General features: G+C 37.5%; 1 protein-coding gene across 1 annotated transcript in view; it reads left to right on the top strand.

Moving 5' to 3' along the window:
* MEI4 (meiotic double-stranded break formation protein 4) overlaps positions 1-13,572 on the top strand; it is a 67,090-nt gene that overhangs the window by 8,537 nt on the left and 44,981 nt on the right. The window contains exon 2 of the mRNA XM_088537540.1: positions 2,443-2,709. Coding sequence (XP_088393666.1) covers positions 2,443-2,709 — 267 coding nt within the window. The remainder of the gene's footprint in view (positions 1-2,442; positions 2,710-13,572) is intronic.

Below are 13,572 nucleotides of genomic sequence, written 5' to 3'. Positions count from 1 at the left end.
TTAACTTGGTTAAAAAGAAGGATTTCATCAGGAATGGCAAAACTTGTATATTTTGGCATACATGCTGCCATATGTGTGTAGTATAGGTTTATGGCCCTTTTATTGTGCCTAAAAATAATTCTCCCATTTCAGAGAAGAGCAGAAGAAAAACAGAGGGGAGAATTCAAGAATGATGATGCCAGAATTTTCAGAATTTCCTAAGCTTGTTTTCTGTTTTCAAGCTGAGTGTAATTACATCCTATTTAACTTCTAAGGTGAAGTATTTTAACGGTGCAGCACCCACTGGTATTAAGTATGCTGCATAGCTGCAATGTGGTTGAAATTAAATCTCTCCTTTCATCTTCAGTTTTTATTTCTGGTCTTACTGTCTGTCTCCCGAAAGGTCTGCCAGGTTCTGTGATTATGTCCTTGCCCCTCCGCTTGTGTCTGGTGGCCCTCAAGGAAACGTCTTGTAACCTCTGGGGCAGTGTCTGCCGTGAAGCCTTCCTCGTGGTGGATCTGGCCATTCAGAGGAACTGAGTTTTGGCTGGGCTGCCGTGCTTTTCATGTGTCAGTGCTGCAAATGTTATTTGCAATGTTATTTGAAAATGACATTTGCATTTGCAAATGTATTTGAAATGTTATTTCAAGAATTACTCCTCACTCTGACCCTTAGTTGTTTAACAACTCCAAATGTAGTACGTAGTGCACACATGAAAAAGTTGTAGTGATTTCTTTGAGCTACTTGTGTACAAAATAAGCCTGCTTTTAAGCTATTTTGCTGTGCTGAAATCTGAACTGAAATTATTAATCAATGGGGAAATGGCCTTATATGGTTAAAGAAAGACTGCATTTTCACTGGTATCTTTTGTTATTTATTTATTTATTTTTACCCTGTCATGGAGCAGGAATATGGTGTTTCAGGTGGAGAATAGTAAAATGCGACATAGCTGTGGGTTAGCACCAAAGAATTTCTGCAGCCTTATTCATTGGGCTTTTTGCATTTCAAAATGTGACTGACTAGTGTATCTGAATGGATAGCATGCAAAGAACGTGCATGAATTGCTTTTCAGAATTGTGCATGTGCATTTCAGGAGGAGAATCCTCTTTTGTAAGTGGCTTTCCTAGATAAATAAATACATAATGTTCCCCAGGATTGAGGAGAACGAAAGGAAGTAATCAGCTTAGTTGTATCAGATGATTTGGTGAAAGGATGACATAAAATACTTTATCCAAAGCTGTTTTGATACTGAGCAAAATTTATTATAATGCTTAATTTACACTTTTCTTGGATAACAATAAGAAAAGTTGTACTGTGTTTTGAAGAACTGTTTTGTTCTCAGATCAGCATGAAACCATGGAAACTTTATTTTTGTTTTTTTTTTTATATTCTGGAAGTATTTTTTTTCAAATAAAATTGCAGTAAAGTAGTAAATGAAAATGCTGTGAAATTAAAAAAAAAAGAAAGAAAGCTCTAATTATGCAGCCTAGATATTATTATTTTTTTATTTATTTTTCCCCTTCTGTTCCCATATTCCATGCAGTTGTCCCTCATGTAATTATCCAGATAAATCTTAGTTTTCTCTTATGATTGTTCTTGTTTCTGCCCTTACTGCTTGTAACAGTGCTGATGCTGCCTTCTTTTTCTTGGTCGCGGCCTACATCACTTTGAGTATCTCTTCCTTGTCTCCTGTTGAGTTGTATCCACTTTTGACTTTCACTTGAAAATCTTTACTTTTTACCTTTTTTGCTTGCTCTTGTAATCCATAATATCAGAAAAGCTTTAGGCAATTTTTCTTTTGGTGACATTATTTGTTACTTGCTTGCATTCATTTTATTGTAAAACCTGAGTAGTATGGACTTACTTCACTGCTTAACACCTTTATGTCTGTTTTAATCTGAATCTTGTAATGCTGCCTGTCTGCACAGATCATTCTATAGACTTGAGGCATAATGTAGAGTTAGAACAACAAGTCAGAAATACCAAGTCTCCTAAATTAGAAATTAACAGCATCTTCAGAAGGGTTTTTTTATTATTTTTTTGAGGATTGGGAATTTTGGTTACACTTTCAATAAATAATGTGTGCTGAATGTGAACTATGTATAACCCAGTACACAGCTGCAGCCAAAGAGTTAAGATTTGCCTAGTGTATGAGTGGATTAACATTTGCATTTAGAATTTTGATAGGCTTATTCCAGAAAAACTGTAATCATATTTGAAGTCCGTGCTATTCCCACAATTATTTTCAAACACCAGCTGAACTTTACTGTTGTGGCTGGGATGTATGTGTACTTTATTCTCACATCGTGGACAGCTTTTTGTATTTTCCTTGATTGATTTAGGAATGCACTCAAAATAATTGGTGTCACTGAGTTGTTTAAGCAGAGAAAATACTGTGCATAATGTGTTTAATAAACTCCTGGTAAAGTTGCTTTTTTTTTTTTTTTCCCCTAATATAATAGAAATCAAAGGCAGAAGAGAAAATCAAGTCTGGTATTTGAAAATATCAAAGCTGGCATTAGCTTTTGCAATTATCCGTTCAAAACCACCAGGCAAGAGCTGCAAAGAATATACTGAGCATCTTGCCAAAATTGTATCTGAACAAGATACAAGTCTTGTCTCCGCAAGTCTCTGGAAGTCAAAAGTTGAAGCATTGGAAGCTGAAGTTCTTCGGTTGCGTCAGGAACTTCTTTTGAACAAGATCTGTCCAAAATTCGTCTTGGAAAGCAGTAAGTTTCTGTAACCATTTCTGAGTATGTTTCAATAGCAAGAACATGAGTGTATAGTGTCATATTTTTCAAAATAACAAATAAACCCCAAGCTGAGTAGTGAGATACTTAGTGCAGTCATGATTTAGCTTGAGAATTTGATGCTTGCTCAGAACTTATGCATGCATTAAAAATATACTTAAGAGAAAATGGTGATTATGGAATAATTCCAGACAAAACTGTGAGTACAAAATGTTACTTTCTAACCTTGATATTAGTAGTTGTTATGAATAATGATGTACCCTATGTAAAGTTGGAACATGTGTCAGAGACGATCCTACTTTTTTTTCTTTACCACGCTAAATATGTTTAAAAGCAAAACTTAAGGTTTATAGCTATTCATGGCTTTAATTTAATACTATATGGCAGGGAAAAGTGGACAAGGTAAAGGAGTTTATCTCCTTTTGTCTCGAGTTAACATGGATACTATGAATGTTATGACATGATAAAATACTTCGTCTCATATTGTGACAGCCAGGAAAACTATTTAGGAATGTGTTGGTTTTAAAATATGAAACTCAAAAGGTTTTAGTGGGGAGGAAAGTAGCTTGCCACATTTGCAGTTAGTATTTCAAAGCTCAGTTGCAGAAGATGAGAGTCGTATAAGAGTAAATCTCTTTTTTTTTTTTTCTCTCCAAGTCCCTATCTAATAATAAACTAGGTAAAAGAAGGATAAGTTACAAAAATCACAATGTGAGAGCTAGTCTCAAGGTGTCACTTATTTTTCCAAAACAGTTTGTTATTCTTGAGAGGTTTTGATTTAAGTTCCATAATCATTCCAGTTACTTTGCTTCAGTGCTTCCCTATTAGAGGAAAGATTTCTGTCCACTCTCCCCATCTCCCTTCGCCTCCAGTGTCTAACCTGAACTTTATTACTACGCTTGAAGTTCTTTATTACTTGTGCTGTTCTCTTTCTCTAACAGACTTTAATCATAGAATCATAGAATGCTTAGGGTTGGAAGGGACCTCTAGAGGCCATCTAGTCTAACGCCCCTGCACACGCAGGGTCACCTACAGCACGTGGCACAGGACTGCGTCCAAGCGGATTTGGAAGATCTCCAGAGAAGGAGACTCCACAACCTCTCTGGGCAGCCTGTTCCAGTGCTCTGTCACCCTCACTGTTAAGAAATTTCTCCTTAAGTTCCTGTGGAACTTTTGGTGCTTCAGTTTCCGGCCATTTCCTCTAGTTCTGTCAGTGGCCACCACTGAAGAGAGGCCAGCACCATCCTCCTCACTCCCTCCCTTGAGGTACTTATAGACACTGATTAGATCCCCTCTCAGCCTTCTCTTCTCCAGGCTGAACAGGCCCAGCTCCCTCAGCCTGAAGACTCATCATTCACCTCTGTTTTCCATTTAATCTGCACAATCCTAATTTCTTTATTCCCTCACTTGGAGATCATGCTTCTGTATCTCCGGTAACACTTGACTGTCTTTTGGTCTGTTGTGAACGTGGCCCACATCTTTTCAGAAGTATAATGTGCTCTTCAAGCCTAGACAACATGTTGAATTTTATTGCCACCACTAAGTAGAACAAAAGGATTACTTTGTGTTTTGTTGTCTTTGTAGGTCTCAGCATGATGGCTTGTATTCATCTTCCTTCAAAATAAGCACAATGTTCTTTTCTGCAGAAACCTTACCTAGTTTTAGCCTGTTCTGAATTTGTTCAGTTGCTTTATCTTTCCTAAATACAGTAAACATGAAACCTTTTTAAATAAAATCTTCAATTTGACAAGGTCATCTTGAAATCTAAAATTCATCTTCATTGAAGTGGTAATCCACTTACTTTAAAGAGAATGTCAAACTAAGTCAACATACCTATCTGTTTTGATGCAAATACTGAATTATACAAACTTGAGATTGTGGAATCCTGTTTAGCACATTATTTCAGCTTGATAATGAACCATTGACTTAAGCCTTTCATTATCATTCATTGATGATTACTTTCAGAGCATAATTTTGCACTTATTCTGCAAACAAGCTCTGCTCTATTAGGTTTCCTCTCATACATATATGAGAATGTCATGTGAAACCTGTGGTGTGACACTGTTTTTTGAGCTTTTTTTCCCATCTGATCACAAGACCTGTTGTTCTGTCAAAACATATCTAGCTAATCTGATTGCTTTTATGTTATTGAAAAAATACGTATCAGCTTTTACTCCTCTTCTTGCTTTCTTTAGTGTCTTTATGTATAGATTGCTTGACTATTTATTCCAATAATTCAACTTAGGCTGACTGCTCTGTGGTTTTCATTTTTGAGATAAGTGTTTCATTTGCCTTTTTTCAGATCTTTGCCTCACCCATTTCTTATGAATTCCAAAACTTAACTTCTTTTCATTGCAAATTTCTTTCAGTTTCTTTGACTGTGGTAAAGAGATTGTCCTACTGCCTAGTTAAGGCAAGTTAGATATTTTACAGCTTAAGTACTCTGTGTAAAGCTCTGCCTGTATCTAAGAGGGGATTCTGCCCCACTCTCACATGAATTAATACTGATAGGCTGAATACCTGATTTCAATTGACTTTTTCCGCTGAGGTTACCACAGAAAAGACAAAAGTACTTCAATCTTAACAAACAACATCTGCCCATAGCTTTCCTACTGTCTTGCATACCAGCCCAGGTATACTGCATACCAACCAAAGATGTACTCATCTTTAAATGTTTTGCTTTTACTGATTAGAATGTCTTTCTCATAATGAAGAACCCTTTTTCTTTTGCTAAAAAGACATTTTTTCATCTTAAGCTTTTACAAGTTCAGTAGTGGAATTTGTTTAAAAAGTGTCTAGAAACTCCCTTTGAAGTTGCCAGCTTACACAGAATGAGCCCTTCTTGCTCTTTTTTTTCTGAGAGATCAGTGACATGGAATGTTTGGAAATCGGGCAGTGGAGTCTGTCTCCGGGTTCTGGGAAGATGTCCTCAGGGAGATATAGACAAAAACTGTGAAGTGGAGAAGACAATTCACAGTTGAAGGTCTCCAAAATTGAAATATCTAGCTAGGAGCATTCTGACTGGTGATTGTTAGAAAGCTCTGTGATCAGAAAACTTGACGAGGCTGTTACACTGCCATAGTAGTTGTCTTTGAAAAAGATGCTAGATCTTAACCTTTTAGACTTGGGAGGGTGTATTAGACTATCAGGTAGAAGTTCTATTTTTTTTTTTTTTAGTTCTATTTTTTTTTCCTTCTCTAGAGGAGTGACTTCAGTGACTCCTGTTATTTAATTATTGTTTGTGTGTTCTGGCAGTTACTCAGCTTGTACTCTGTCAGAAGGCTAGAAATGAAATTGGTTCACCTCCAACTTCTGCATTCCAAATCTAATATTTTGTAGATTTTTATCTCATGCTGTTGAGTGAAACAGCACTGGTATTTGTCAAACAAGGAGTGAGATATTTCCATCGTGAGGCAGACAGAGAACATGGCAAATAACATATCTTCCAATGGATATTAATTCTCATTGCCCTAGTCACAGATGATTTGCTTTGTAGATCTAAAATGAGATAAATCTCATCTAATTTTAGATGTCTACAGGTAGACTAAGTTGCCTGTGATCTCTTTGTAATCTGTAGAGGAAAGTAACACACTTATGGTAAAGTTCACTTGACCTAACTGTGACATCCAATAGGAGTTAAATTGTCCTCAAAAGATATCTGTCTACACTACTGAGACTGATTGGTTTAGATAGTCCCATGATCCCTAATAATATCAGTTAAGTAAGGCTATGCTCCTTTTCATATATAAATTTAATATTTTTATAGTCTTAGTAGCATGTTCAAGCTTGGCTTGAGTAGTTGACCAAGCCTCATTATTCAATGAAATCAAGCGTCAGTTTCAGCTAACTAGTGAAATCACAGATAGTAGAAAAGGTATGTTTTATCTATACTGTATTTCAGTTCTTTCAGAGGCCCAATGCTCTATTAATTTAAAAGACCAAAGTGTAGTTGCTTTTTCCTTCAAGTATTTGCTTTTAATGTATGGTTACACTTAATAAAACTTTTAGCTAGAAATATTTGATGCTGAAATATTTTTGGGAGGTCCTGTTATTTCCTCCTACATCATATGCTACCCACAAGTGGTAGGACATATTATTCCACTTCAGTTTCTTTTAACCACTTGAGAGGGAGCAATGTCTGAAAATCTGGCTTGTATCAGTCTGTTTCTTTGAAGAGGCTTTCCATAACATTGAGGAAGATCCCTTTCTAGCTCTGGAAATTTAACTTTGAGACTGCTGTTTCTGGTAGCTATTCTTTCTTTTTTACTGTCTTTTTTTCCCCCCCAAAAATGATTTTTTTTTTTTTGGTCCCTCAAAACCTTGAATTGGCATGTAGGTTCCTTGAATAGTGGATGTGGACAATGTGTTGTTTTGCAGGGAATATATTCTTCATCAGACAGATATTGCTGCAAATGCGGTTTGTGCTTCCAGTTGTGTTGGACTCGCAGCCTGTTGTCTTTGAAGGAAAAAAGTTCATTACTGGTATTTGATATTTGTTGATGAGATCTTTGCACTTCTGTGTTGATCTTGCTGGCAGTGTTCAGAGCACCTAAAGTTGCTATCTAGGAGGAAGATGTTTCTAGAGCAGAAGGCACCCAAAATAAGAGTGACTTTATGTCTGGGAGAAGTTTTGTCCTCTCCCTTGTGCTTTGCCAGTTCTGAGGTTTCCAAGCTCACAGAGGTTGGATACTAGCAGGTACCTCCTGCAGTGTTAAGAAACACAAAGAGCTTGAATCTAATCTGGAGAGTAAAGAGGTATAAGTAATGGTCCGTCATTTTCATCCAAAGGCTGCTACAGATCTTTTTAAGCCATTGTTACAGATTATTACTAAAGGTATAATCATAGAATCCTTAAAGTTGGAAGGGACCTTTAGAGATCATCGAGTCCAGCCCCCCTGCACACGCAAGTAATGCTTGCTTTTTTTACCTCATATCACAGCAGAGCAGTTGTCTTTAATGCTGAGGATAACCGTTGGGTTGGAACAGGGGTCGGGTAATCTAGAGATATTGTGGATATCTTTTCTCCTCCACTTGTTTCTCCAGCCTCAATTTTTCATTTGGCTCTTTGCCTAAAAGAAAGCAACTTTTAGAACATTTCAACCCTTAGCTCTTGTTTGGTTCTCTTGTGTTCTGCTTGCTGTTTCTGTAGATGCAAGAACAGAAAAATCTGGTGGAGGAATAAAACACATTAAGCATCAGATACTGTGTATACATCTCCTGCTGACTGTTTAGAAATGAAGAGTTTGGAGCCCTTCAACCAAGGCTCACTTAGCAGCTGTGTCTTTCTGTTCTGAATTCCGAATTTGAGAGCTTTTCTCCTGCTTGCTGTTAGTAGTAATCATAGTAGGTCTTTTAGAGGCTTGAGGAATGATTAGAGACTGCCCATTGGGATTTAGATCTGTGATGTGGCAAATTTGTGAGCCCTTTGAAACTGTACATAAAGAGAAAGAAAAAAGGACCCATTTTTAAATATGTGTTGTCTAAATTACTTTAATTCCACCTTATTAGACTTTTGTCTTCTGAGGCCCTAAGAAGTTTGCGTTTCCTTACTGAGGAGTAGGAGGAGCATGTTTTGCTACAGATAAGTAATCTATTTGTCGGTATGGATTGTTACAACTAACTGTGTTGTTTATAAAATCCCTGTGGTATATATTCAGTGGCTCTGTTTTGTCTGGAAGCTCATTATTTGATTCAATATGCAGTTATCTTCCAGAGTACAAGGACTCTGGTATTCCTTTTATATGGTGACATTGCTGACTGTACATCAGCTATTCAAGGACGAAAACAAATTCTTTGTAATTTTGTATTCACTATTTTTCACTTTACCAGGATATACTGTTTTGACAACTGCAAAGGCCCATGATTAGAAAAAAAAATCATATTAATCAAAGTTTTTTGTCTTTCTTTTGATTAAGATTAAAGTGTGACAGGGAGGAGAGAGAGAATTTCTGGCACTTTTCCAGGAATAAGAACAGAAAACATTTGCATATAGTGTTGTCTACCTTTTCCTGCAGTTCCAAAGCAAAGGGTCTCATAAAGCAATGATTGATTGATTCATGGATTGAAGCACCTATCCTCTAAGGCAAGATTCCTTAACTGTTAGGAACTCATCAAATCAACAGTCATATTGTTACTTGGCAGCCTCTGTTCAAGAGATCTGGAAAGCTTGCAGGTGTTCCTCCCCCTGCACAACTCCAGAAGGCATAAATGGAATATTGTAGCTTTTTTGGCCTTCCATGTATTTGGGGAATGTTGCTTTAGAAGATGAGTACTTATTGCCTCTGTTGCTTTAGGCTGATGTACTTGAAGCATTATGACCAAATTATGCAGGTATTGTTTTAGCAAAACTGTTACAATATTCTCTCTTTGTATCTTCACTTTGTCTCTTGGTTCATGTTGGCCCAGAGAGGTTGTGGAGTATAAACTGCGTGCAAATGCCCCCAACAGCCTTGTTTTGTGCCACAAAATTCAACCTCCTTTACCTTCCCACTTCTTTGTGAGTTGCTTGTTCAGTAGAAAGGGGCAGAAGCTTCTGGGTGCTCAACTTTTGAGTCCTGCAGCATTCTCTGGAGACAAAGCAGGAAGAGTCAGGAAGTTCTGCTTCCATGAAAAAAGGAAAAGTGCTAGGTCAGTCAAACACTTTCTGAATAATTTGATTCAAACCTCTGAAAGAGCAAGACGTAAATGACATAAATTCCCTCATTGGTGATGCTTCTGAAGCCTGCTTACATAGAAAGAAGCAGTAGGGGGAAACCACTGGTGTCAGGTATTTTCAACTCATTTTCATAGTGCAATGACCCAGATGAATTCAGAAAGACCATATCAAAGCATATGCATTCCTTAATGAGTATAGCCATTATAGGGGCATCTTTGGCTTCTTTCTTTTCCTAGCTTCCTTTTTCCAAGGTGAGTGGATTCCCTGCTGGGCAACAGTCAACATTTTGTTTGATCTCGCTTTGGAAAACAGAATCACAGAATCGCAGAACGGTCGAGGTTGGAAGGGACCTCTAGAGACCGACCTGATTATTTTTGCCCAGTGCTTCAGGAAGAGATGTTTCTACAAAAAGAGATCTCCCCTCACTCATGAAATGTGGCACACTCTCTTTACAGACCTGTAAGGCAGCTAAGACTCCTTAAACTTCATTTCAGCCTTTTCTCTAAGGCATCGTGGTATCAGACAGAGCTTCCAAAATAAACTGTCATTTGACATCTTCAGTGCTAGGATACTCCCATTTTCTATCAGCAGTACTAATGTGAGTAGGCAGCATTGCAAGGAAAGTCTCAAAACCTAAGAAGTATTTTGTTTATTTAGGAGAGGATCAAGGAAGTGAGAGAACAGATATGTGAGGTGACAAAAATGAGGTTAAAATGTTTTTAGTGCCGTTTTATGGGAACATGACACGTGGAATAAGATGATGAGATAAATCTGTTCCCCGTAATTGTAGTGACACAATAGGGAACTTTATGAAAGCTGAGGCCTTTTCAGGATAATTAAATAAGTCAATTTGCAATCTGGAAAAAAACACCAGCTGGAGCATAATAATTCACTGAAATCTGAGTGCTGCTCCTTCCATGGATAACAGGTCTCTTCTGGTTGTGGAAACTTCCTCCCTTTGGAAGCAGCTGCTCTCTGTGTTGTCAGGTGCCTTTGCTGCAGCTGTTACATGGGGCAGAGGGAAGGAGAGGGACATTCATCCTGTTCTTTCCAGGCTTCTGTGCAAGGAACCCATTCAGAGAGAGAAATGACCACGTTCTGCCTGCAAGAGAAAGGGATTATGATTGTCTTTAGCTTCCCTGCTGCACATTAAGTTCCTGATGAGATGTGTGGTGATGAGATGTGGTGATTTTTAGGAATAATGTTTGTAAAAATGTGTGGAACCACTAGTACCACTGCCTTTATTTTGGGTAGCAAAAATTTGGGGAAAACTGCATAGGAGCTTAGCTTAGGAGTATAGCTGTGGTAATCGGGATCATCTTGTGATTATGTTGCGGGAACTAAATCTCTTTTCTTCTGAAAGTATTCAAGTTCAGCCTCTGAATCATGCTCCTTGAGTGTAATATGGTGAATGACAGCATGCAGTTCTGCATAAGATCACTGAAAGTTACCTTGATTTCTCAGGTAGAAAAAATTTTCAAATAAAGAAATGATACTATTTTTTTTTTTTATGGGCAGGATATAGACATTGGCATTCACGCCTGTTAACATGCCATTAATTAGACCTTTGGGTTTCACAGTGCTGGTACAAGACTAGCTGATACACAAACTTTGATGCATTCAATCGTACAAAATCAAAGGCTATTTTATTTGTCGTATTCAGGCAGGATAGTTAAATGTGATTTTTTCTTATGAGAATACATTTATTCAAGTGAAAACTTGAGTTTCATGTTCAAGAGCATAAACATTTTTAGGAATGCTGCTAACTGGTTTCTCAGGGCCTATACCTCACTCCAGCTTTGTAAGGTTGCGCAGGATAACTCTGGCACTGTGTTCTGCTCATTGCAGTATGGTGCAGGTCACTGCTGCCTGCGCTGGCTGCTAGTTCCTGTCTGGTAGAAAAAATATGTGTTTGTTTTGACAATACAGGCTGGTTTTAATAGGAGCTAATACTGCATTTCCAATTCAGACAAGTAGTCTTTCACAGGTAGTTCATATATCTTGAAATATTCTATCTCTAGCTTAAAACTCAAATTCTAGTCATTTCATTGGCATGGTTAGTATTTTAAAGAGTGGATAGTTATTTGGTCTTAATATTTGCTTCATAAGCACAAGTTTCTCAAAATCTCAATTCTTGTCACTTGATTATAGATCCTTCTGTATGTTTTTATGTCTCTTTTTTCATAAGTATTCTTCATTTGACTTGAATCCCCCCAAAATTTGTGCTGCCATCTACAGAAATCCCCTAAAAACTTTGTCCTCAAAATACTTTTCAATTCTTAATGTATGCTAAATGTCCTAGGTGCTTTGTGCAAGTAAAATCTCTAACAGATTGAAATAGCTGCTTTTAAGTCTTCCCAGAAACCTTTAAATCCTTGCACTAAACAGTTAATTTGAGAATTCAGCATTGTCAGCCCTGTTTGTTTCTGTGAATTATTCCTAAATGGGGCAAAGCATGCCAGCATCAAATACTTTATCTTTTACAAAAGAGCTTTATTTCAGTGAAAAACTTCTAAAATCTGTTCATTCTCCAGAGAATCCTAAAAGCTTGGGTTTTTTTTGTTTGTTTGTTTATTTGTTACTTTTTTTTATTTGCTTGTTTTTTTTTTTTTTCCAAAATCTTTGAATAATAGTGACCTGTGTATGTAGGAAATTCGGACAAAATTTCTTTGATATATACAGCAGTAGACCTTGGCTTTAGATCACGACCGTCTCAGAAAGGGTGATAAAAGTTAGATAAAAGTTCATGAGGAAAAAATGAGTTACTCTTTTCTGAACGAAACAGCATTGTTAATAATGAAAATAACAAATATACAGAAATCTAGTATTTTCATTACTAACCACAATTTATTAACTTGTACAGTAAGGCTATGGAAAAAAATACAGATGTGTGAGACTTTTTTTTTCTTTAAGAAGGGAATAAATTTCATTCATGGAAAGTGTGCTTGTAATGAATCAATGAGTGAACATTTTTTGAAGGATATGTTTTCTTTTTTCATGTGTTTTCTTCTCTCCTCAAAATTTATTAATTGTATGCCTACTTGGACATTTCTGAAATTGTAGTTATTAGTCTTATTTTCTAAATTATTTCAAGTGTATTTTTTAAAAGTGGAACTGAGTCCATGAATTGTAATCAAGTTTTAAGACAGCTTTAGATGTTTTGATCCCAGCGGTAATCTATGTATATGCTCACAAAGTGAGAGAACACAAGAGCTCTAATGTTTGAAATTAAGACTGGAGATATGTTTGTTTTATTCTTTACTTATTTTTTTGCAGAATTGAGATTTTCAGATTCTTTCACTTTCTCCCATCTGCCACGTTCAGGCTTGCTTTCTGATTCAGAATCCTTGTCATGGTATTGCTGTTGGTAGTTAAGTTTGATAGAGGACTTGGAGGCCATTTTACAATTCCACAGCAATTGCATCAGTTGGAGACCCTACTTCAGTTCTTAACTTTTGCACTACATACAGGTGACTTTCATTCTTCAAACCCTGTCCTGTCAGTGTCAGCAGGAAATGCAATAACTGAGACAACATAATTGCCAAGCCTCCCTCCCCTAACACCACCACATAGATATCATAAATGCTTTTTTTTTTTTTTTTCTTGTTTCACAGAATCACAAAATCACAAAATGGTTCAGGTTGGAAGAGACCTCTAGAGATCATCTAGTCCAACCCCCCTGCTCCAGCAGGGACACCTAGAGCACGTGGCACAGGGTGGCATCCAGGCGGGTTTTGAAGATCTCCAGAGGAGACTCCACAACCTCTCTGGGCAGCCTGTTCCAGGGCTCTGTCACCCTCACAGGAAAGAAGTTCTTCCTCACATGGAAATGGAACTTCCTGTGTTTCAATTTGTACCCATTACCACGGAGAAGAGCCTGGCCCCATCCTCCCTACAATCACCCCTCAGGTACTTGAACATGTTGATCTATTATCCTCTCAATCTTCTCTTCTCCAGACTAAACAGGCCCAGCTCGCTTACTCTTTTCTCATAAGATAGATGCTCCAGTCCCTTAATCATCTTTGTGACTCTCTACTGGACCCTCTCTAGAAGCTCCACGTCCCTATTGTACTGGGGAGCCCAGAACTGCATCCAATACTCCAGGTGCAGCCTCAGCAGAGAGTGGAGGGGCAGGATCCCCTCCCTCAACCTGCTAGCAACGCTCTTCCTGATGCAGGCCAGGATCC

The sequence above is a fragment of the Tinamus guttatus genome, unplaced genomic scaffold (assembly GCF_059628265.1).
Source record: "Tinamus guttatus ecotype Peru unplaced genomic scaffold, ASM5962826v1 Tinamus_guttatus_pri_ptg000806l, whole genome shotgun sequence".
NCBI classification, from domain to species: Eukaryota; Metazoa; Chordata; class Aves; order Tinamiformes; family Tinamidae; genus Tinamus; species Tinamus guttatus.
Note: the sequence above shows the minus strand (reverse complement) of the source record. Positions and strands in the feature narration are given on the sequence as shown.